Genomic DNA, 26,306 nt, shown 5'->3' on the forward strand with positions numbered 1-26,306 from the left:
GGACCTGACCTAATTTTTAACTACTTTTTTTGTTTGATGAAAAACTGGGCCAAAGGTGGTCAAGTGCCCACTAAATTGATTTTAGTTCGTAGTCCAAACTAAAACGCGTTCAAGACAAAATTCCTGGCCCCGTTTGTGACAGATTGCGAACCACACCCTCGGAGTTCCATTTGAAGCCTAGATCCCGGAAGGCACAGCTATCCGCTGACGTCACCCTAAAAGAGAATATTCCAACCAAATTCAAAAAATCCAACAGAAATACACCAAACTTTCCCCCTTTTTTACTGGGGAAAAAAAAATCTCAGCTTTAAGCATCAGATGAGCTTCTCAAGGCCCAACCAATGCCGATCCTCATCATCAGCATCATCGCAGCCCTCCATTTCCTTGCCGGCGACGGAAGATGCGTCGAGGTTCCGGTGCTCCGTCAGACCACCGGTAAGTCGCTGCAGTTCTCCGGCGATTCAAGGTTCAAGATCGCTCTTTTCGCCGATTTGCACTATGGGGAGAACGCCTGGACCGAGTGGGGCCCGGCTCAGGAGAAGTCGGAGCGGGTAATGGCGGCCGTTCTTGATAAAGAAACCCCAGGTCAGGTTACTAGCAATTCCCCTCTTTATTTTTGTCACTTTGGTTTTCGCTCTCACTGTATGTTTATTGTGTTTATTGATTGCATTGGCATCGTGAGCTGAGTACACTGATTTAAAATTGGTAACTAGACGAATGTGTAAATTACACTAAATTCCCAAGAACTTTCAACAATTTGCACTATAAGTAACCCCAATGACTTTAAAAAACGCACAAAACCCCCAATGCCTTTTTGGAATTAAAGAAAACCCCGCAATAAGTTTCCGTAGGTGTTGAGGATTTAGTGTACTTGTACACAAATTATTGTGGGGCGTGGGTGGGTGGTGGGGGTTGGTTTGCTAAGAGTTATTGGGGGTATAGTGCGATTTTGAAAGTTATTGGGGTCTTACTCCCATATGCTGAAAGTTCCAGGGGCTTGGTGTAGTTTATCCTTAGCATGTTCTCCTTATTTCTTGTATGATTTCTGTAGAAGACCTTGTTTATGATTTTTTTTGTTCAATTGATTGGGGGACTTTTGGGGATATTCTTTTTATTTAATTAAAGGGGGGCATTCAAATGCGTGGACGATATTCTTTTTATTTAATTTAAGGGGGCATTCAAATGCGTGGAGGGTCAAATGCCAGGACCATGAGTTTGTATAGAAAATACTTTAATCAATTGTCTGTCAAATCCTTGGTAAAAAAAGATCAACAATTTGATCTTTGAAGGGAATTTATTGTAGCTCAACCAATCCATCATCTGAATTTCTTTTGTAAAAAATAATAATAATCCATGTCGATATGCTGTGTGTGTTCACCAAACAAGAAAACCTTTGCAATTTGAAAAACAACTTGTATCATAGTATAAGCAAGTATGAAGGCTTACCTTAATGTAAATAAGTACTTCACTACACACAATGCGTGCCTGACACAATACATATTTATGCAAGATTAAAAAAATATTGTTCACATCTATGTTAGTATAAATAAGCTATAAAAATATTATTGCAAAAACTGATATAAGTCTAAGATAATTCACGAATTAATAAGTTATACAGAACACAGTACATATTCGTCAAATGCAGTCCTCAAAGATGATTTACTGATCAAACACATTCGTCAAAGGTGAATTACTAATGAAGTTAATTATTATATCCTATTTAAGTTTCTCACGGAAGCTGTTACTATTGAATCAAAGTGATACAAAATAACATTGGCTTAAAAAATGTCATTAGTTGAGGCAAGGGGATCAAAACATATAGACTCCTGGGTATAAATTAAGTAGATAACGGCAGATTAGAAAAGTATTTAGTTCAAAATTGTTAATGTATATTTGGGATTGCCCATTGATTTCCCATTGATTATGCAATATATTTGGGATTGCCCATTGATTCCCCATTGATTGTGCAATATATTTGGGATTGCCCATTGATTTCCCATTGATTTTCTTCCTTTTTATTTCTTTCCTTTATAGCTGGTTGATGTATGTATATATAGACATGTAATCTCATTGTAATATAACAAGAAAGGGAAGATATTTTCAATATATCTAACATGGTATCAGAGCACTGCTCTTAAATCAGATCACCAACCTCTATCTTCTCTCTCTCCTCTCGTGCCCTCTTCGCGTCGCCGGCGAACCGCCGCCCGACCGCCGAGACCTCCGTTCGACCACCACCGAGCTCGAACCCGATCCCGCCTCTGCTCTCGTGATCCGCTCGTCAGCAACCTCCTCCAAGCCGAGCTCCAGACTCAAGAACAGCGCCACCCTCACCTCCTCCGACGGGCCACGCTTCCAGCAGCCCCTGCGCCGACCAGATCCGCCGCCAAGAACCGAGCTTCCTCCTCCAGACAGGGCTTCGCCGCTCAACCGGTCGCCAGCGAACTTTTCCGTCCAGATCCGCGCCTTCCGTCGCCTCCTCCGGTCAGATCCTCGCTTCCCGTCGCCCAGAACCGATCAGATCTGCTCTCCTTCTCAACTGTCATACATAAAAGTGTGACTTTTGTGGGTTTTAGTTCTCTTATGTTTGGTTCTTCTTTGGGGTTTGTTGATATGGAGAAATCTGAAATCTTTCGTCCTATTACTGTTATTTTGGATGGCTCTAATTATACTCTATGGTCTCAACGAATGAAAAGCTTCTTAATTGGACGCAAGCTTTGGCGTATTATTACTGGCGATGTTGTTGAACCAGTCCGAGATGCTGATGAAAACAATACCAAGTATGCAGAACGTCTTGAAGATTGGGATAGCAAAAATCATCAGATAATTACCTGGTTATGTAACACCTCTATTTCAGCCATTCATATCCAGTTTGCTGATTTTGATACTGCAAAAGAAATTTGGGATTTCTTGTCCAATCGGTACAAAACTACAGGTCTTGCACACTATTATCAACTGCTCACAACTCTTGCCAGTCTTAAACAAGACTCCGGACAATCTGTTAATGACTTCCTTGCTGTCATTCAGCCTATATGGAATCAATTAGCACAAGCTAATATCAGTGATGATCATCTTCGCCTTATTCAGGTTCTCATGGCTCTACGTCCTGAATATGAATCTGTTCGTGCTGCTCTGTTGCATCGTGATCCTTTACCCTCTTTGGATGCTGCTGTTAAAGAAATCTTATTTGAGGAAACACGTCTTGGTTTGATCAAATCTCCCTCACCGGAAGTTGCTCTTGCTATCACTCGGCCACGTTCTGCATCTGGCTCATTTTTGTGCAAGAATTGTAGAAATACTGGACATACATTTGCAAATTGCCCTACTATTGAGTGCAGATACTGTCACAAACATGGTCATATTTTGGAAAATTGTCCAACCCGTCCACCTCGTCCTCAAGGCACTTCAACAAAATCTAAGTTTTTCTCTAAGGCTAGTTCTTCTGCTGCTGCTGTTACTGCTCCTTCTGATGAGTCCCCTTCCTCTGTTCTTACTGTTAGCGATCTCGAAGCTCTTCTCAAACAGGTGATATCCTCCAATCCTTCATCTTCCACTGCATTAGCTGTCACTGCAGGTGATTCTTGGTTTCTTGACTCTGCTTGTTGCAATCATATGACTTCTCAAATGTCTCTCTTATCTAATAAAACTTCTAGCAAATTTCTGCCACCCATTCAAACTGCTGATGGTAATTGTATGTCTATTACCCATATTGGAACAGCAGCTACCTCTAATCTAAACCTTCCTGATACTTATTGTGTCCCTAAATTATCCCTAAACTTAGCCTCGGTTGGTCAATTATGTGATCTTGGTCTAACTGTTCTTTTCTCTCCCCATGGTTGTCAGGTTCAGGATCTTCAAACGGGACAGATAATTGGCACGGGGCGCAAGGTGGGACGATTATTTGAGCTCACATCTCTTAAAGTTTCTGCTCCCAGATCGATTTCTGCTTCCACCACCATTCCATTAATATACCAGTGGCATCTTCGTCTTGGTCATGCATCCGCTAGTAAACTTCGTCCTTTAGTTTCTAGTGGAACTTTAGGTCTTTCCAAATTTGAGTCTTTTGATTGTTTACATTGTCAACTCGCAAAACAGCCTGCCTTATCTTTTAATCATAGTAACTCTAAATGTGATACTCCTTTTGGCTTGATTCATTCTGATATTTGGGGTCCTGCTCCTACTCCTACTGTGAATGGTTACAAATACTTTGTTTTATTCATTGATGATTATTCTAGATTTACATGGATATATTTTCTTAAGCATAGATCTGAATTATCTCAAATTTATATTGATTTTGCTACCATGATTACAACTCAATTTTCTTGCTGTATCAAAATTTTTCGTACTGATAATGCCATGGAATATCAAGATTCTACTCTTCTTCAGTTTCTCAAACAGCAGGGAACTATTGTTCAAAGATCATGTCCTTATACCTCCCAACAAAATGGTCGTGCAGAACGTAAACATCGTCATATCTTAGATTCTGTTCGTGCTCAACTTCTTTCAGCATCCTGTCCTGAAAAATTTTGGGGTGAGGCTGCACTTACCTCTGTTTACACCATTAATCGTCTTCCTACTCCGGTCCTTCAGAATCTGTCTCCTTTTGAACGATTATATGGTAAACCACCTGATTACTCAAATCTTAGAGTTTTTGGTTGTGCTTGTTTTGTTCTTCTTAACCCCCATGAACATACCAAACTTGAACCGCGGGCTCGTCTTTGTTGTTTTCTTGGATATGGACAAGAACACAAAGGATATCGGTGTTGGGATCCTATGTCTGGTCGGTTACGAATTTCTCGTCATGTCACTTTTTGGGAGCATACCATGTTCTCCACTCTGTCTAAATTTCATAGTTCTTTTTCCGCCTCTCAACCATTCTTCACTGACCCTTCCATTGAGTTATTCCCTTCCTCTGATACAGAATCTTTAGTTGAGCTTGATAATTCTCCTTCCACCTCTGCACCCACATCTACAGCATCTGTCTCCACTGATGATCCTGAACCTCCTCTTCGTCGCTCTAATCGGATAAGAGAATCTCCTCATCATCTTCAAGATTATCATTGTTTTTCTGCTATTGTTTCTTTACAAGAACCACATTCTTACCGTGAGGCTAGTACTGATCCTCTCTGGCAGCAAGCAATGTCTGAGGAACTTCATGCCTTAGAGAAAACACATACTTGGGATTTAGTGGATCTTCCTTCAGGCAAAACTCCTATCGGATGTAAGTGGGTTTACAAGATTAAAACTCGGTCTGATGGTTCTGTCGAGCGTTATAAAGCTCGTTTAGTTGCTAAAGGCTATACTCAGGAATATGGCATTGATTATGAAGAAACATTTGCTCCTGTTGCTCGTTTAACCTCTGTTCGTAGTCTTTTAGCTGTTGCTGCAGTAAAACATTGGCCCCTTCTTCAGATGGATGTTAAAAATGCTTTTCTCAACGGCGATTTGGAAGAGGAAGTTTACATGCATCCTCCTCCTGGTTATTCTCATCCTCCACAAAAAGTTTGTCTTCTTCGGAGAGCTTTATATGGTCTTAAGCAAGCTCCGAGAGCATGGTTTGCAAAATTCAGTTCCACTATTGCACGTTTTGGTTTTGCTTCTAGCCCTCATGATTCGGCCTTATTTATCCGTCGTACTGAGAAGGGTATTGTTCTGTTGTTACTTTATGTGGATGATATGATCATTACAGGTGATGATTCTGTGGCCATCTCTGACTTACAAAACTACCTCAGTCAACAGTTTGAGATGAAAAATTTGGGACCACTCAGTTATTTTCTCGGGCTTGAAGTCTCTTCTTCTTCAGATGGCTACTATTTGTCCCAAGCCAAATATGCTTCTGATTTGCTTTCCAGATCTGGTCTCACTGATTCAAATATTGCCTCAACACCATTGGATACCAATGTTAAGCTAACACCATTTGATGGCACACCTCTTCCTGATCCTACTTTATATAGACAGCTTGTTGGTAGTCTTGTTTATCTGACCGTGACTCGTCCTGATATCGCCTATGCTGTGCATGTTGTCAATCAATTCATGGCTGCTCCTCGGACTATCCACTTTACTGTTGTTCTTCGTATTCTAAGATATGTCAAAGGCACTCTTCTTCATGGACTTCATTTTTCTGCTCATTCGTCCTTAATTTTAACTGGCTATTCTGATGCTGATTGGGCTGGTGATCCTACTGATCGTCGCTCCACAACTGGTTACTGCTTCTTCTTGGGTGACTCGCTCATTTCATGGAGAAGTAAAAAGCAAACTGTCACATCTCGATCAAGTACTGAATCTGAATATCGGGCCCTAGCTAATACTACTTCTGAATTACTTTGGCTCCGTTGGTTACTTGAGGATATGGGAGTTCCACAATCCTCTGCTACCATTCTCCATTGTGACAATCGAAGTGCAATTCAAATTGCTCATAATGATGTTTTCCACGAACGCACCAAACACATTGAGAATGATTGTCATTTTGTTCGTCAACATCTTCAGCGTGGCACCTTGCAACTTCTTCCTATATCCTCAATAGATCAGCCTGCAGACATTTTCACTAAAGCTCATCTTCCTGGCCGATTCTGTCATTTACTTAACAAACTCAAGCTGGCCTCCACTAGCCCATCTTGAGTTTGAGGGGGGGTGTTAACGTATATTTGGGATTGCCCATTGATTTCCCATTGATTATGCAATATATTTGGGATTGCCCATTGATTCCCCATTGATTGTGCAATATATTTGGGATTGCCCATTGATTTCCCATTGATTTTCTTCCTTTTTATTTCTTTCCTTTATAGCTGGTTGATGTATGTATATATAGACATGTAATCTCATTGTAATATAACAAGAAAGGGAAGATATTTTCAATATATCTAACAAAAATTATAATAAAATAAGAAACTATTACCACAAAAGTAAGATCATATTTGTAAGCAATCTTATCTTGAATACTGTGGTCTTGCTGAGGCTTTGATGTTGTCTGTTGCTTCTTTGGAGAGGCCTGTCTTGCTGAGGCTTCGACGTTGTCTGTTGCTTCTATGGAGAGGCCAATTCTTTGTTGTGTGCATCCTTCCAATTATCTATTTTTCTTCTAATTAATAGGTTTTTCTTTGGAGTTTCTCAATTTTTTGGAAATTGTTTTTGGGACCCTATATTTAAGGGTGCGGTGGACAGTTTTCTAATGGTTAAGGTTGGAGTGGAATCATGGAGAGTAACTGGCATGGTTTGAATTCGCTTTATATTCAGTAGATTCAAACGGTTTAAGTGGCGGTTGACAAATTGGTTTCTTCAGCATATTGAGTTTTCCAAAATTGCCCACTTTCACAATTAAAGAAACTTGTTAGTTATGGAAAGAAAGAGTTATAACTTATAAGGCACGGGACATATGTCAATTTTTTAATTGTGACTAATAATGGGTATAACAAATAGAATGACAAATATGGACCAAAAGCCAGCCTTCTTTTAAATATAGTAATAATATAGTAATAGATAGATGATGTAACAATCATCTGTGTCTTTGTAACTCGTGGCAGTATAAACCATCACCTTGTATACTCACTCTCTACAATAAAATGACAAACTATATCTTGCATCTTCTTATGCCAGGAGAATAATGAAGGTCTCTACAAAATGTAGAACCCAATAGTAGATCAGCGAGTGTAAAGTTGTTAGTTTATCCAACATCCAAATGTGCAAGAATCTCTGCAGATGATTTAGATAGAAACAACAAGGTACGTGTCCTAATTTAACGCGGATACCAAAGACTCGACTCTTGAGAAGTATTGTATAATGAATAAATATGGCTAATGATAACTTCGCTGAAAATATGTACAAAATGAGGAATATCAAGTTTGGTGATGGTGATGTACGCTAGTTTACCAAGTACCAACTAGTTTTGGACCTTTTGGTACCACCTTGGTTGACACAGAATATCATCATTACTTTGCCTGAAGTTTTACATTCATTTCCACTGGATTAGCTGCAGTGGAGAAATCAGATCAAAATGCTAAGAAGTAAAATAAATTCACGAGGAGTCTGACACCCTTAATGCTTGGAAAGAGAGCAGAACACCTATATCTTTCATCTCAAAGTAATTTTTAAGATGTTGATCCAAAAAAACGATAAATGAGAGCCTCATCCATAGTGATATTTTAGTGTACATGTCATAGTCGAATGCGGTCCCAACACAACTTGTTTTAAAATAATTCATTGATGAAAAAGCTCAAATCCTGCAGACTTGAGCCTACAAATGATAACATACATGATCTTTTGGAGTCTGAAGATTGAGAGGAGGCCGTATGTATACCTCCTGAGGAAGTCACCATTTAAAAAGACATTTTTCTACATCCTATTAATAAAACCGAGTGTTGTTGAGAACAACAATGACAAGAGTGTAGGCAAATCATCTTATGCACCAGTATGTCTGTCTCTTCATAATATGTCTGTCTCTTCATAATTATAATAATACATACTTGACTCGAAAGTCCATGAGACATTAGGCGGTTTTTTCAAAACTCAATAGATTTGTTGGACCAAGTCTTGACCTTGTAAATCCATTTGCATTTTACAGGTTTTAATGCCAGAAGTTTGGACACAAGATCACAAGTATAATGAAATGCATGCAGTCCTTCTTTCATAGTCTGTCATTGCTGTAAATACTTGACTGCCTCATGACAAGATGAAACTATGTTGGATGGTAGGAAGAAAAGAAAGAAATGTTGGAGAGTATGAATTAGTCATAGTATAACTACATCAAGTAGGAGATCTTCTGCCTCACACAACATTGTGGTGAGGAAGACATGGCAGAAACATCCCGCAAAGATAGAGTAGTTGTGGAGTTTACATGACTGTTAGGAGCATTTGGTGACAATGTTATTAAGAATTAACACACTGCATGCAAGGGCTAGTTGGCGTATGTGCCCGAGATGCAATGTGCAAGGCAACACACTGACTAAAGCAGCTGCATTTAGTTTCCTTTTTTTATTTTTTTATTTTAAGAAAGTAGAACAACTAAACACGTTCAAATAAGGTCAGGAAGGTTATTCAAGTGGACCGGAAGCTCATCAAATGTATTCTGTTAACATATTCGTGTTTCAGGTCATAATAAATGTATGCTATTTGCGAAGCTGGTGTTTAAGGGATGTGAGGCATGTCAGTTATTTTAGGGAGATCCTGTTTTAACCTAACGCCTCGTTTGGTACGTGGGAATGGACAGACTTGGGAATGGAATGGAAGAAGGAATGGAATGGATTGCATGTGAGAATGGAATGGTCATTCTCATTCTCTTGTTTGGGTGCGTTCGTAGAATGAAGCTAGAATGGAAATCTCATTCCCATTCCCATGTTTGGTATCACTAGTACACAAGTGAGAATGAAATCTCATTTTCTAATAATGCCCTTACAACAACATAGATTTTTAATAAGATAAAAAATAAACATTAATGATAATAACTAAATAATTTTATATACGCATATGTTATATTAATCTAGGTATGTGTTATACTAATGCTCGTGTTATCCATCAGGTGTATGTTTCGTTTATATTTTTTAAACAATACTCGATATTTCTTAGTCTTAAAAATTAAAGAAAAATAAAAAAAAAGATTATCGTATCTTTCATAGGTCCAAAAAAAAAAGAATGATATCCACAATCCACAGTTCTAGATATATAAATTAACTTATTTGATATAGTATCAAAATCACTCAATTCATAATAGCAAAAATCCATAAAACAATACCAACTAAAATAATAAGTTTCGAAATAGCAAAATGATATACTAGCCTAAATTGTCAATCTAAAATTGCCCACTTGCATAGCGCCTCACCCAAACATTCTTTATTATTAATATGGATATAATTGAAAAATACCTAACTAGTTTTTGATTCTCACTTGAATGGGAATGACCATTCCTTATCTTCTCACTTGGAATGCTCATTCCCACAAATAGTGGGAATGATCATTCCTAGGGAATGGTCATTCCAACATCTAAAATATAGGTGTGTTTGGTATGAGGGAATGGGAAGTGGGAATTGCATTCCATTCCTCCTCATTCCCGCGTACCAAACGAGGCATAAGTGTTGTTGTGTGAAAATCAGAATCAAAGTTAGTTCTTATTTTAACTTAATTTTGTACCTTAGTTTTCCCTTATTCTTATGGAAAATTGATATATTATCACAGACTTTGTAATCTATCTTGGAGATGTTATCACTGCAAACAACCTTCCAATTCCTAATGCAACCATGTATTGGGATTGTGCTATTTCTCCGACAAGAAAAAGAGGGATCCCGTGGGCAACAATATTTGGAAACCATGATGATGCATCTTTTGTGTGGCCATCTGAATGGTTTTCTGCCACTGGAATTCCTCAGGTCTGCTGTCCACCAACAAATTTCTCAGTTTCAGGTATGAAGGAAAAACTCATATAAAGATAATGCATTCTAAATATTGTCATTGTCCATACAAGCATTTGTTTGTCCATAGGTAACTACTTGAGATATACTTTTCTCTCTCTGGTGAAACTATGTATTCTTATGTTAACCCTTTTTTATTAGATATTATTGGACTTCTCTGATGGATAGGTTCTTGTAGTTGTAGGTGGGTGTTGCTGCATATCTGGTCAACTTTTCGTTTCATCTCTTGCTTATATCGATTGCCAACTACTTGTTCAAACATAGTGATCTAAAACAGTTGGTTTCTATTATTATTGAACTTATTACATATATCGAAAAAACCTTACTTCAATGTTAGTCCATGAAATCAGCTAAGTTACACCAAATTAGTCTCTCTGCTCGGATTATATACACTTATTTGCGATGATATATTTAACTCTTGCTAAAGAGTATTTTGCCCCTCCACCAATGGTTATATTCTCATTTCCAACTATTTCAAATAATCTGAACCCATTATCTTAAAAACAAATCTGGTCTATTTTCTCATCTCAAAGTCCTGTACCTCTCCCCCCTCGAGAAGAGAACTAATATATCATTACATGTGATTGAGGGGCAAATGGTCCTAATATCATTATCAGTTAAAGTTAATGGATATCCTTACTATCAATGGTTTAATGGAACTAGAAGTTCTATTTTTTTTGACTTAATTGTTTTGGGAGATAAATAAGAAAATACCAAGATTTGAGTGACTGGCATTAGAAAACCTTTCAATAGTTGTTACAGTTCAATACAAATTTAGTAGCTCAGTTTTCCTCTTCCTCCTTTTAACAACCTACATGTTTCTAAATATTTTTTTAGGGGTTTTTATTTCTAGGCCCATTTGTTTACTCAACTTTACCTATAAACCAAATCATTATTACTTGTATCTTTAAATCCAATTCTCTTTTTGTATTTGTCTTTAAATCAAATTTCTAAAATACAATACTTTTATATATGGGCCCCCTAAGTTTTTTCTTAAATTCCAATTATAGCCTTTCAAATTTTATCTCATGTAAGTGGGTCCTTTTAAAAAAATTAAAAAATAAAGAAAAAATGAAGAGAGAGAGAGAGAAACGGGGGTTTCCCTATTTCTCTCCTCTCTTGCGCGGGAGAGGAGTCTCTCTCACTACCCTCTCTCTCCCCCCTCCTCTCCCCTTCTCCCCTTCCTTTCTCTCTCTCCATTTCTTAATTAACTACCCTCTCTCACTCCATTAATATATTCTTATACTCTTATAAACCAATGTTTTAAATATTGTCCGACATGTCCGATATGTCGGCCGACATGTCGGTTTGAGGGCTTGAGCGACACGACATAGACGTTTTCAACTCGTATGTCGGTTTTCAGGGCCAAATTGAAAATATTAGGGCCATATCAGGCATATCGGGCGATTTTTTAGCTTTAAAAATGTGCTGATATGACCCTTTTTTAGATCTGTTTTTTATTATCGGGTTTGAGTTTAGTGATAAAAACCCAAACTCGTTTGACACATTCTCTTGTTTAAGGGTTTCTTATGAACCCGATAGAAAGAAAAAAGAAAAATTAGGTCTATAACGGACTTGGGAACCGATCACTCCTTTCGTAAACGACGACGCCCTTCCCTCATCTTCATCTCAGCCCCCTAATGTCTATCTCCCGTTGCACCCCGAAATCCGAACCCTAACCGAACCCGAGGGCAGCAGGGTATACTGTCGTCGGGATAAAGAGAAGAGGGTGGTCGGTGACTCATCCGAAGGACCCCGAGCAGACGAAGAAGAAGAAGAGCCCTGACACTATCTCCCTGCGACGTCAAAATCCACTCATCGCCGACGCCGCCTCTAGAATTTATAAAGTATGTTTATATTGAATTTAGGAATGCATAGATTTAGGACATGATATTATACATATGCGCACCACCCGATATGGTAATCCGATATTTAGTCCATGTCCCTCGATATATCCCCGATTTTCGCTATCCGATATGGATTTTAGCCTTTCGACATGAACCCGACATCCGACATTTAAAACATTGTTATAAACCCTTCAATTAATCCTCACTCACTTATCAATCCATCATTAATGTGTAGGGTGTGATTTTGGTGGATATTCGTCACTTTCTTAACAATTAAAGGTACAATTTTGCAATCTACTCAACTACCAAGTTTTTAACATTAATTTCTTATTTTATTCATGACAATTATTTGACATTGTTATTCATGAACTCATAAAAATTAGTAAAAATTTGTTACATTTGATAAAGTGTTAGTTAAATGAGGTTTTAGTCAACCACTCATTTATTTCACATTATGATTTCACATTAGTTATTTCACATGATTATTTCACATTAATTTCTCATTATTATTCATGAATTCATAATTTTTAATTAAATTTGTTATATTTGATGAAATTTTAATTAAATTTGATTTTAGTATAGAATGATAACCTGTTAGTATAGCATGAAATACAAGACTTGTAAGTATAGCATGATATCCTGTAAGTATAACATGATGCACTGTAAGTATAGCATGATATCCTGAAAGTATAACATGATATCCTGTAAGTATAGCATGATGCACTGTAAGTATAGCATGATGCGCTGTAAGTATAACATACTATACTTACAGCGCATCATGCTATACTTACAGTGCATCATGCTATACTTACAGTGCATCATGCTATACTTACAGGATATCATGCTATACTTATAGTGCATCATGCTATACTTATAGTGTATCGTGCTATACTTACAGGATATCATGCTATACTTACATTATATCATGCTATACTTTCAGAATGTCATGCTATACTTACAGTGTATCATGCTATACTTACAGCGTATCATATTATACTTATTGAATATCATGCTATACTTACTGTATATCATGCTATACGTACTAGATATCATGCTATACTTACAGCGTATTATGCTATACTTACTGGATATCATGCTATACTTACAACGTATCATGTTATACTTACAGCGTATCATGCTATACTTACTGGATATCATGCTATACTTATAACGTATCATACTATACTTACTAGATATGCATGAGTTAAGCTACGTTCCGCACACTGCATTTTTCAATTCACTGGCAGCTGCTTGATTACCTCAAAATCAGCTTACAAACCTTTGAGTTTTCAGCTTACAAGACTAAAACACGAGCCTTTGCTTGATTACCTCAAAATCAGCTTACAAACCTTTGAGTTTTCAGCTTACAAGACTAAAACACGAGCCTTGAAATTAAAATATTTCAACCCTATTACAAACCTTTGAGTTTTCAGCTTACAAGACTAAAACACGAGCCTTGAAATTAAAATATTTCAACCCTCATTAACCAGCACATAATAGCACCAAGAACATAACACTATTGAGAACATAATTTTTATTATTGAGAACCAACACATAATAGCAACCCTCATCAACTAGCATAATAATTCAACCCTCATCCACCAACACATAATAGCACCAAACACATATCACAAGCACATACCACTATTGAGAATAACTTTCATTATCTACTTTCAGTCTAACAAATTGAGAACAATACTTTACAAATCAAACACCCACATATATTTATACACCACAAAATAGCACTCAAAATTTGCATATCACAGTTTATATCCGGAAATCTTAGCTTGAGGATCACGTTTATATCCTGAAATCAAAAGATACGCGGATTAAAAGAATAGTAGACTGAATATACAAGTTAGAACCATTTCTAAGAAACCGCATACAACTTTAGATCCTCCCATCGGAAGACCCATAATTCTCCCAACATCTTCAACACCAAAGGAGGTTTATTTTCTTCCAATTTTAAAACTATTTTTTTCAACATCAAATACTTTCAACAAACAATCCACTAGAAGTGGTTGCATTGGAATATCGGGAATATCCAAATAGCCATAGAATGAAGTATCTTGAAGGGCTGTCCGATGATCTTCCGACAATGTAGAAGAAATACGATTTTGAAGAAGGTCCCGAAAGTAGCAAATGTTGGATGGAATTCTTACTAAATCCATATGTATGATTTTCTGCAATCAAAGTAAAACATAAACCAACTTTAGTTGTCTATCAACATAGTGAAAGCCCATTCTTATTTTTCATGTACACAGATTATAATGAAACATGGAAAAAAAGATATAGATTATATTATAGTTTGAGATAGAAACTTGTAGCTGTGAATCCAAAGAAATAATTATTCTCTTCTTCTTGCCAGTTCTATCAATGAAACTTACAGTTGTGAATCCAAGACTAGATGTCAACATAGAAAACCTTTTATTACACTATAATTAAGTCACAAATTAAATTTTCAATTATACCCAAGTCAAAAATTTGTGACGGGCAAGTTGAATCCAATGAAAAAATTATACCCAAGTCAAAAAAAATCCAAGACTAGATTTCAATTTCTGTGGGATGTAATAAAAGTAACAAATTAATTATACCCAAGTCAAAAATTTCAATTTCTGTGAATCCAGTGAATTTTTTTAGTATAATTGATTAATTTGTGATTTTTTTTCTTGTCCATGAAATACCCAAATCACAAATGATTTCTTTGACTTTAATTATAATAGCAAAAAAAAAAAGGAAAATGGAGCTCACTTGTACTGAGGCGTCGACGACAGCTGAGACGGGCGACGACAAGGTCGAGCTAACGACAAGGGCGAGCTCACGTCGACTGGACACAGCGGGCGGCGACGACGGGCGACAGTGAGGTCGAGCTCATGGCGAGGTGTTCTTACTTGAATTTGGGTTCTTATGTCACGTCACTGCAACTATACAAGCTCACTGTGACGCGACGGCGACGATGAATGCGAAGGCGACTGTGAGGGAGCTCACGGCGACGGCGATGGGCGACGGTCACGAGAAGGGGGAATTTGGGATTTTCAATTAGGGTTGAGAGACGTTTAGGGGGAAAATGAGGAGAGAGAGGTATTGGTTTATATGGGGTATTGAAAGGGGGTATTTTGGGGTTTTTACCATGTTTGTGTATAAATACAAATGTTCTATCTACTGTATTTTAGAAATTGTGTTTAAAGACAAATAAAAAAGTCAATTGGGTTTAAAGATACAAGTAATAGTGATTGGGTTTATAGGTAAAGGTGAGTAAACAAATGGGTCTAGAAATAAAAACCCCTATTTTTTAATAGGAAATATTACCTATAAATGATGTACTTAAAGATTATGGTTGTAGCACAAAGACGTCGACTTGATGACACATATGCAAATTGAGGAAATCATTACTTGGCAGGAGAACGAGAATGCAGTTTCGGAGGAGCAAAGCGCATTGAATTGGTGAACATGGAGATTGAGAGAAATACTTTATCTTATTCACATAGCGGTCCTAGAGAGCTTTGGCCGAGTGTTTCAAACTATGTACTGCAAGTCTCATCATCTACTAACGGGAAATTACCTGTTGTTTTCCTATATTTCCTTGATTCTGGTGGCGGGTCCTACCCAGAGGTCATATCTCATGCTCAGGCTAAGTGGTTCGAGGAGCAATCACAACTGATCAATCCTGATGCAAGGTAGAAACCGATAATCACCATGTTTTCTCTTTTCTTTTCATGGGGAATACATGTTTGCATTTTATTGTCTGCCTTGTTTCCATAGGATCCCTGAAGTGATATTTTGGCATATACCGAGTGAAGCCTATAAAAAGGTAGCTCCTATGCCTATATTTGGAATACACAAGCCCTGTGTTGGTTCTATTAATAAAGAGAGAGTTGCTTCCCAAGAAGCGGAATGGGGAACCATGGACATTCTCTTACACAGATCATCTGTTAAGGTGAGGATGGTTTCTTTCGTGATGTTTTTCATGCATATGGATATTGCCTATAATATACACAGGTATGCAATAATTAAAAGACTTGGTTACATTTTTCAGAAATAAAATCTGACTGCTCCAAGAGTCTTGAGGTAGAATTTGACCAATATTCCAATTACACAGCATTGAACGATTTATGATATCATTCTTATGTCAACTTGAATGTGATTTTGTAAATACTATAGTACTCAAACACACACATGCACAGAACGAGAGTTAGCAAACACAAATAGTTTTTACCTTGTGTGGAATGTATGCATTGTTTCAACTTGCTGTTAAGATTGCCTATGCATGCATGCGGGCATACATGCATGTGTAAGATTCTTTCTAATCAATTGTGAGATCAAGAACGAGGACAAGAAAATAATTCACTGGAAAGGGCACTTTTATTAACTTGAAACTATCTTATGATAAGTAAATTTCATACTAGATCTCTATTTCTGCAAGAAAATTCGCCCTTAACGGTAGTACCTAAAAGTGAAACTTTCTTTGTTTTCCTATGAAATAATCAAAGCTAGGAATCCTGGATGCTTTATTGAAATGACCATTGTTATGTTTACTGTTAATCTATCTGGATTCTATTTCGTGAAGATTTGTTACTTTAAGGTAAGGAGAAACTGGTTTGCATGCTTTCTTTCATGCATATGCAAATTATCTGTGAAATACACCAGCGCTCAAAATTTAAGAACATGATTACATTTTCTGAAATAACTTTTGGATTGATCTTCAAGAGTCTTGAGTTATAATTTGATCCAATAATGTTCCAATGACACTACATTGGACATTGATTTCAATGCTCGTGCTATCTTGTATGGGAATTCTGTAAATATTGTAGTTGTTACCACATGCACTTACGTGCACAGGCAGAGATACCTTGTATAATAAATGTATTCAATGTTTCAACTTGCTATGAAGCTTGCTTGTGACTGCTTGTATGCATATGTGTGTAAGATTCTTTTGATCAACTGTGACTCCGTGAGACAACAATGAGAACAAGAGAATAAATTCTCCAGAAAAGGCTATATGACTGGAAATTGAAACTCTTTTTCTTCATGAAAAAGCACAGACTATGAATTCATTTTTTTTAATTGAAAGTGACCCTTGTTATGTTTACTGTGAAACTATTTGATAATTATTTGTTAAAGTAAGGAGAAACTTGTCTCTTTCATGTTTGTTTCATGCGTATGCAAATTATCTATAATACTTACAGGTATGCATAATTTAAGAACATTTTACAATTTTGAAATAAACCCAATTGGTCTCCATGAGTCTAAGCTTGTTGGGTGCACTTTGTCAGTCGCCATTTGATAAGTTTAAACTTTTGGATAGAAGTAGTTCTGCATGCTATCTGTGTACTAACAGGTTGGACCTTAGTGCAGAGCACTATCATGTTTCCCATAAATCTAACTATAAAGTACTTCTTTTTGTAATTATATTCAAGATATGAGTTTATAGCACTCACTTTTCTCACTAATAGATGCATTGATGCACACACTTCCGTAGTTCTCTTGGGTTGAAAGTAACATGTTACATTTCTCTCTTATGTTACTACAATTTGTCAATTACTAGCTGCAGGCCTTCCTTCACGTCCTCATTCCTAGCCACATATTGCTTGCTTGGGCAATACCTTGTCTGTTCACTCCTTTCTGTTCTTCAATCGAATTTTAATTATATATACATATATAATTTTGAGTTTCTGATAATCATGTTCGTATCTGAGGCTTGAATTTTCTCTATATTGTCAAGATATATTTGTCTAAGCTGATTGCAAAAATCATTCAGTTTTTGTGTCTGTGAGATTTGTCTGGATGAATGCCTCCTAGTGCCCTTTTTGGTCTCTTATTTTCAGCGGGAATACAGAGTTTGCTTATACAACATCATTTGAATTGAAAACTCTAATTGTATTATGAAATCTCTTGGGCTTATATAGGCCCCTACAAAACACAACTTACAAATAAGTCCCAATATATTACTAATATGTCAACACTCCTTCTTAAGATGGGCGAAAGATATCCACTAAGCCCATCTTGTCACATCCTCTAATCATATCTACTGAGCTAAGTCCCTTAGTCAGACAATCTGCTGCCTGATGCTTAGTCGAAATATGACTTAGCTCCAGTAGTCCATTATCCAACTTCTCTTTGATGAAGAACCTATCGATCTCGATGTGTTTGGTTCTATCATGCTGCACTGGGTTGTTGGCGATACTGATGGCTGACTTGTTATCACACCACAACTTCATCTTTACTGATGGCTGACTTGTTATCACACCACAACTTCATCTTAGCTCCTTGATCCAGCTTCAGCTCCACCAGTATACTCTTCACCCATAACAACTCAGCAACTCCTAAGGCCATAGCTCTATACTCTGCCTCAGCTATCGATCTCGTCATCACTGACTGCTTCTTACTCTTCCATGAGACCAAGTTATCTCCTATAAAAATGCAGTATCCTGAGGTGGACCTCCTGTCATCAGCACAGCTAGCCCAATCAGAGTCGCAATAACCCTCAATGCTCACATGTTCATTCTTCCTGAATATCAGCCCTTTTCCGGGGGCACTCTTCAAATATCTCAGAATCTGGTACACAGCGTCCATATGACCATTCCTTGGATCATGCATGTAGCGGCTTACCACACTCACTGCAAAAGAGATATCGGGACGTGTATGACTCAGATAGATCAACCTACCCACTAGCCTTTGGTATCTGTCACGATTAACTGGTTCTCCAGCTTCAGCACCCAGTTTGAACTTCTGATCGATCGGTGTAGTTACAGGTTTGCACCCTAACATCCCTGTCTCTTTGAGAAGATCCACTGCATACTTTCTCTGGGATAGGACGATCCCCTCTGCTCCTCGAGCTATCTCTATTCGAAGAAAGTATCGAAGCAAGCCAAGATCTTTCATCTCGAATTCCTTACCCAATCTCACTTTGAGTTGGGCAATCTCCTTCTCATCATCCCCTGTAATAATCATATCATTCACATATACGGCAAGTATGGTGATGTGACATTCGCTTCGTCAAAAGAACACGGTATGATCGGCGTTAATCTGCCGGTATCCCATACCTATCATAGCCCGTCTGAATCTGTCAAACCAAGCACGAGGAGATTGCTTCAGGCCATAGAGAGACTTCTTCAATCTGCAGACCTTGTCCACTGTCTGATCTGTGTCGAATTCTGGTGGTATTTCCATGTATACCTCTTTCATCAGATCTCCATGAAGAAATGCATTCTTCACATCTAGTTGGTGTAGCTTCCATCCACCATTTACTGCCAGAAAGATCAAGGTTCGAACAGTGCTCATCTTCGCCACCGGTACAAAAGTCTTATCATAGTCGATTCCATACGTCTGACTATACCCTTTTGCCACAAGACGAGCCTTATAACGCTCAACCTGTCCATCTGGATTCTGCTTCACAGTGAAGACCCACTTGCATCCAACTGCTCTCTTTTCTTTTGGTAGTTTTACTAACTCCCAAGTGCGGTTCTTCTCAAGAGCCCCTAGTTCTTCGTGCATACCCGTTTTTCACTTTGGATCCTTCTTAGCAACCTGCCAATTGTTAGGTACAGTAACAGAGTCCAATGATGCAATGAATGCTCCATGTGCAGGATAAATGTTAGAGTATGATACAAACCGGGCAAGATCCCATTTATATCTATCAGGAGGATTTCCTGCATTACTGCGAGTAGTCCTCCGTAATGATATTGATGTGGGAGGAGTAGGGAGAGGAATGTTATCACCTTGGGATGAATCTGGTGGTGGTGTAGGTGTCTCAGGAGTCGGAACAGGCGTTGACAAGGGACTTGACAGCACTAGTGGTACTATAGGTACTGTTCCTGCAATCTGCTTTCCCTTCCTACTATAGGTTAGTAGCTCCTCCTGAACTGTGGGCCTAACACCTCTTGTCTCCTTCTCCTCTTCTTCTTCATTCTCCTGCTCCTCCTCAGCTAATTCTCCTTCCCAAAGAATCGATACAGAAATCGATTTTTCCATATTATTCTCTACATTATTCACCTGTCTCTCACCATTCTCCCCCTCTCGCCTCATACTTCCAGTATCGGGCGAGTCATTAACGGATGAGGTTACCTTCCGGGTGTAATATGACTTGAGTTCTCGAAAGTGTACATCTATGCTTACAAACAGTCTCTTCTCCACCGGGCTTTAGCAAACATATCCCTTCTGAGTAGCAGAATATCCCACAAAGATGTATTTTACCGCTCTAGGGGCAAGCTTCTCGACGGATGGCCTGTTGTCTTTCACAAAGCACACACAGCCAAACACTTTCAGTGGAAGAATCCCACCATTATCTCCCTTCAATGTCTCACACGAAGACTTCCAATCTAGCACTCTCGAGGGCATTCTGTTGATCAGCGCTGCTGCGGTCAACACTGCTTGCCCCAGACTTCCAATCTAGCACTCTCGAGGGCATTCTGTTGATCAGCGCTGCTGCGGTCAACACTGCTTGCCCCCACAATGTTTCTGGGCATTCTGTTGATCAGCGCTGCTGCGGTCAACACTGCTTGCCCCCACAATGTTTCTGGGACATTCATGTAGATCATCATGCTTTTAGCAACCTCTAAAAGATGTCTGTTCTTCCTTTCTGCTACCCCATTCTGAGCTGGTGTATATGGACATGTAGTCTGATGCTGTATTCCCTAAGCTAACAAGTATTCTCTTAATGCTCTGTTAGTATATTCTGTCCCATTATCAGACCTCAATACTTTCACCACTGCTTCGTATTGAGTCTGAATATTCCTATGAAAGTTTTGGAAGCAACCAAACACTTCATTCTTATTTTTCATCAAGTATAACCAAGTAACGCGAGAGAAGCAATTAATAAAGGTAACAAAGTACTTGTATCCATTCATAGAACTTGTGGAATAAGACCCCAAACATCTGAATGTACAAGGTCAAATGCATGAGAACTCCTATGACCAGAACTAACATAAGAGTTTCTAGTAAGCTTTCCAAACTCACATGCATCACACACAAGTTTCTGTTTATTTGCTTTCTCAAATAAGGATGAATACAACCTATTTAAAACACTAAAGGATGAGTGTCCCAAACGCTGGTGATGAAGCATTAATTCACTCTCAGCACTCATCCCAGATCTTACTCCTGCTCTCTCTACGATTGAAACTAGCGCTGAATCCATCCCTTCATGATATAAGTACCACAATCCACTACGTCATGTGTCAGTCCCAAGTCTCCGCCCTGTCCCCTTCTCCTGAAAGATCATATTGGGAATATCAAAAGAAACAATGTATTTTAGTTAGAGAATGATAGTACTAATGGACAAAAGATTGACTGGAAAGGAAGAAACATGTAAAACATTAGACAAAGTTACAGAACCTGTATAATCAACTGTATCCTTACCAACCACTGGTTAAAATGTACCATGAGCCGTTTGAATACTATCAGGCGATACTAGGTGAGTATATGATGAGAACTCACTAGCATTACCTGTCACATGTCGAGACGCACCGGAGTCGACTATCCATTCTGATGATCTGTCGGGAGATATAGAAGTAAGAGCATGTATGTCATCAGTACCTTTGGTCGGATGAGCATATGTAGCAGTGTTGCCTCTAACGAAGAACGAAGTGGATGCCTCCTCAGTCCCACTCCTCCCGTCTCCACCCCCCGCTACTTTCTGCTTCCTCCTGAGTATCGCCAGGAGCGCATGATCCTCCTCAGTAAAGACCACATCAGCTTCTTCTTCTCCCTCTGTTAATTCGCCCGGTTGCCTGCTCCTCTTCCACCTCGTCGCCCCCCACGATCACGACCATGACCTCCGAACTGCCCACGTCTACCCGAATCTCCTTCCTTGGGTGGCTTGGTGCAAGCATGTTTTAGATGACCCACTTCACCGCAGTTATAGCACTGTCGAGTCTCTCTTATGGATCCAGTGTTGCTAGAGGTTGCTAATGCTGACTTCACCACAGGAAGTCCACCTGTCCCCGTCTGTAGCCTAATGCGAGTCTCCTCCTGGATCATGACCGAGATAGCCTCCTCAAGCGTGGGAATCTTCGGCTGAGCTAGCAGCAATGCAATTCGCTGAGCAAACTCTGATGTCAATCCCTTGAGAAACACCATAGTCCTCTCCTGTAGAAAGGCCTCCCGCTCTTTACATCCCGGATCCTTGCAGCTCGCCCGAGGTGAGAAGTGATCATAGTCTAGCCACAAACGTTCAAGCTCTGTGGCATACTCCTGTACAGTCCTCTCTCCCTGGATTGTGACGTCGATCTCTCCCTTAATCTGGAACACCCTCAGGTTATTTCCCACTCCATCATAGGTCCCCCTTAACTTCACCCAGACGTCCTTCACCTTCTCAATGCCATCCACTGTGACAGCGATCGACTGGACCAATAAGTTGATGAGCCAGATGTACACTAACATATGAGTGGACTTCCACTCATCTCTTCCCTCCGAGTCCTCATCCGGCTCTGTCGCCTCTCCCGTCAAGTAACCCTCCAAGTTCCTCCCCGTAAGGGTGTATCTCACCCGTCGTGACCAGCTCAGGTAAGTACCCGGTTCATCAAGCTTCTGATCGATGGTCGGAAGCTCCAACTTCTTCGATGGTTTTGTCGCGCTCTCACCAGCCGACAACTTCATCAATTTCATCAAAGTTGACACCTCTGCGGGGTTCAACTTCTTGATGATCTCCTTCATCGATCAGGCTTTAGATCCAACACTTGTTCACCTTTTCTTCACAAACCCGTGTTGTGCGCAGTGAAAATTTCGGCAGCATTTCTGCTGCATAACAAGAGTAAGCTCTCAACAAAATTCTTGTTTCTCAGAGGAAATAAGAATTGAAAGTGATATATCTCATCTTCGTGAGATATACACTCTTCCTCTCATCAGTTCGAGGACTGAAATGTCGAGGGAATCCATGCCAAACTCTAGGTTCGACAGGGTGCACGAGCAGAGGGCGAGGTGGCAGCGGGGCTGAGGGGTTCGAACAGGGGTAGGTTCGACGTGTGGGGTTTCCTGCCCAAGGATGGGTCGCGGTGGTTGTGCCAGTGGGAGGCGGGGGAGGAGTTAACACAGGTTATGTTGTCGGCCTAGGAGGGGTCGGGAGTACAGGGAGGGGTCGGGGGCTTTGACGCGGGAGGGGTGGGGGGCTGATCGTGAAGGGGGGGGGCTGATCGTGAACAAGGGGGCTTTGAGCAAGGGGGGGGTGGCTGGTCGTGAACAGTGGGGCTTGAGCGCGGGCAGCAAGGGTTCAGAGGGTTGAAGGCGGACGTGGTTAGGGCGGGAGAGAGGAGGGTGGGGTGCTGGCGCTAGGGCATTTACTGCTGATACCAAGTTGAATTGAAAACCCTAATTGTATTATGAAATCTCTTGGGCTTATATAGGCCCCTACAAAACACAACTTACAAATAAGTCCCTATATATTACTAATATGTCAACAACATCAATCCTTCTTTTACTTTTTTACTCGATCTCCATGTTTAAGTCGATGGTAAGGATATTCCTATACATTTGCAAACTTCTAAGAGTTAGAGAAATAAAAAAAGTTGGTTTCTAAACTTCACACAATTGTAGCCTAAATGCACCTACGTATGGCACTTGGTTTAAAAAACATACATTTTAAGAACTGTTGTCTCACAAGGGAGTGCACATGGGGCTGATGCAGCTTCAAGTTTTCCTGCAAAGGATAGAGGCTGATCTAGATAAGATGAGCACTTAGCTGTTAGTGTATAATTGATGAATGCCGCGTTCACTGATATACTTGTCGAACCCATTCCTTTGTTGTATTCAAGATCTAGCATGATTGGCATTCTCTTATTAAGAGACAACTGAGAGAGTACTCCAAACAAATTGATCCAAATACAAAGACTTGGTGGGTCACTTTTTAACATAGATCCTGACCCTCTTTGAGTCCCAGCCCATGTGCACACTCACTAAAGCTCTCAAATAAAGTGCTTTACCTTTTTTTTTTCCCCCGAAAGCGATACGTCAGGTCTCTCTCATGAACTTGTTTCAAAGTGTATGAACATGATCTATAGGGTCCTCATGTCGAATTTCAGTACACATATGGGGATTTTCACAAACTTTTGAGAGACAATTTGCAGATGAAGCTCGCTGCCAAACTCTTTTTTATATGTACCTAATGATGTTAATCTTACAGGGAGACCATGAAGATAGTAGTTATTCTCCATGCTTAAAATTGTTGATAACTTAACATTGCATAACCTGTGGAAGAAATATTTGGTTTACATATATTTCCGGCAGCCTAAAGCAAGCCATTCATGTGAAACTATCTTGATCTGCTTTCTGCCTTTTCTCCTTTTTGATATGAGGAATCAGGATGCCATCATGCTTTGGGCGCTACTAAATACAGAAAGTTAGGTATCCTTTGTTGTATGCTGAGACTTCACTATAGGTCTTGTTGTGTCAACTGTCAAGTTGGTACAACTTTAATTACTTCTTAATGTTAGATTATGTCATAAATTATCAGAGCACAGCCAGTAATTTTCAGTATCTCGTACTGAGAATGGTTAGTATATTAGAGTTCTTCTGCATTTTATATGTTTCCTTATTGTTTTTTTTAATATAAAAATTTTATTACAGGCAGTCTTTGTTGGGCACAACCATGGATTGGATTGGTGCTGCCCCTACAAGAATCTCTGGCTCTGCTTTGCTCGCCATACTGGCTATGGTGGCTATGGAAACTGGGCTAGAGGATCAAGAATACTCGAGATGACCGAAAATCCATTCTCTCTCAAATCTTGGATTAGGATGGAAGATGGAAGTGAGCATAGTTATGTTATCTTGAGTTCTTAAATGGCTTGCGCATTTAGGTGCATTCCTGAAGTTATAGAAATACAATGAGATGAAGCAGAGGAGGGGCAAAAAACTGCTCCACCATTAAAACAGCAGTTAATTTTAGGACAAATTTTGAAAATCGACCCATTTTAAAAAAATTACAAAAATCAACCCATTTACAACATATTTATCAAAATCGATCCAGTTTCAGCCATCTGGTTGAAACTGGGTCGATTTTGACCAAAAAACTTACGAAACTTCACGGGACTTGAAGTCCAGTTTCAGCCAAACGGTTGAAACTTGGTCGATTTTGACAAATATGTTGTAAATGAGTTGATTTTTGCAATTTTTTTGTAAATGCGTCGATTTTTAAAATTTGTCCTTAATTTAAGTTTTTCTTCCCTTTTCCCGTGTGAATTCCTACAAGGTTTCGTTGCTGTAGATCATGTAAATATGGAAAATAAATTCTTCCCTGTATCAGTTAAGGTATCTTGTTGAGCTGTATAGTCACTACTTAGTTTGGTGGTTGTCAGTTGAAAGGCATGGGACCAGAGTGAGTGCAAGATGAGGGGAGAGACTATGATCTAGTGTTGTGCGATGCCTGTATTCACATAATTGGTAGCATGTGCTGTACGAGTGAGGTATGAGTGGGAAACATATAAGGACTTTTTCTGTGTTAGTTCCTTAAGTCCTTAATTTTCTGAAATTGTCCCTCCCAATCTAGAGTAGAAGTAGCAATTGGAGAGATTAATTTGGAACAACTTATGGAAATCGGAGGGGCTAATAGCAATCTTAACGATTTGAGGGACTAATTTCAAAACGGAAAAATATTCAAAGGACTAATGCAGAAAAAAGATCCAATATATTTAATGGTGGCGAGCGTATGGGAGCGTGGAGGAAAGAATTAAAGGTGGGGTGTGAATGTGGCCTTATTGGTAGCCAGCCCAGAGACAGTTGGAGGGGGGCTCCACTTGAGTTGCACTACCTACGACATGAAAGTTTCCATGCTTGCTGTTATCTAGAAATCATCAAAAGTGCCTTCTTTTTCACCCTTTTCCCACCCCTTTTTTTTAACAGACACCAATTTCTTACTGCACTGCTGTGCTGCTGTGCAGGGAAAGTCTCCGGCACAATTCCAGGTTCCCCTGCCATGGGCATGTTCTCTGTGGAAATGGGTGTGAATGCAATTTCTCAAGTACTTACTTTCTGGTTTAGACTGTCATTATGGTCTTGATTATGTATAATGGTTTCCTTATTAGATTTCTCCAATATAGCATTATCTTAATGTTAATACGGTTTTTTTTTGACTTTA

The 26,306-nt window shown here is 39.1% G+C and overlaps 1 protein-coding gene across 1 annotated transcript; it reads left to right on the forward strand.

Annotated features, from left to right (window-relative positions):
- LOC109849217 (probable inactive purple acid phosphatase 16) lies at window positions 210–25,190 on the forward strand. Its single transcript, XM_020419035.1, has 5 exons — window positions 210–585; window positions 10,165–10,389; window positions 15,645–15,921; window positions 16,007–16,181; window positions 24,800–25,190. Exons 1-5 carry the CDS (start codon window positions 342–344, stop codon window positions 25,010–25,012), a joined length of 1,134 nt encoding a protein of 377 aa, XP_020274624.1. The 5' UTR covers window positions 210–341; the 3' UTR covers window positions 25,013–25,190.

The sequence above is a fragment of the Asparagus officinalis genome, chromosome 7 (assembly GCF_001876935.1).
Source record: "Asparagus officinalis chromosome 7, Aspof.V1, whole genome shotgun sequence".
Taxonomy (NCBI): Eukaryota; Viridiplantae; Streptophyta; class Magnoliopsida; order Asparagales; family Asparagaceae; genus Asparagus; species Asparagus officinalis.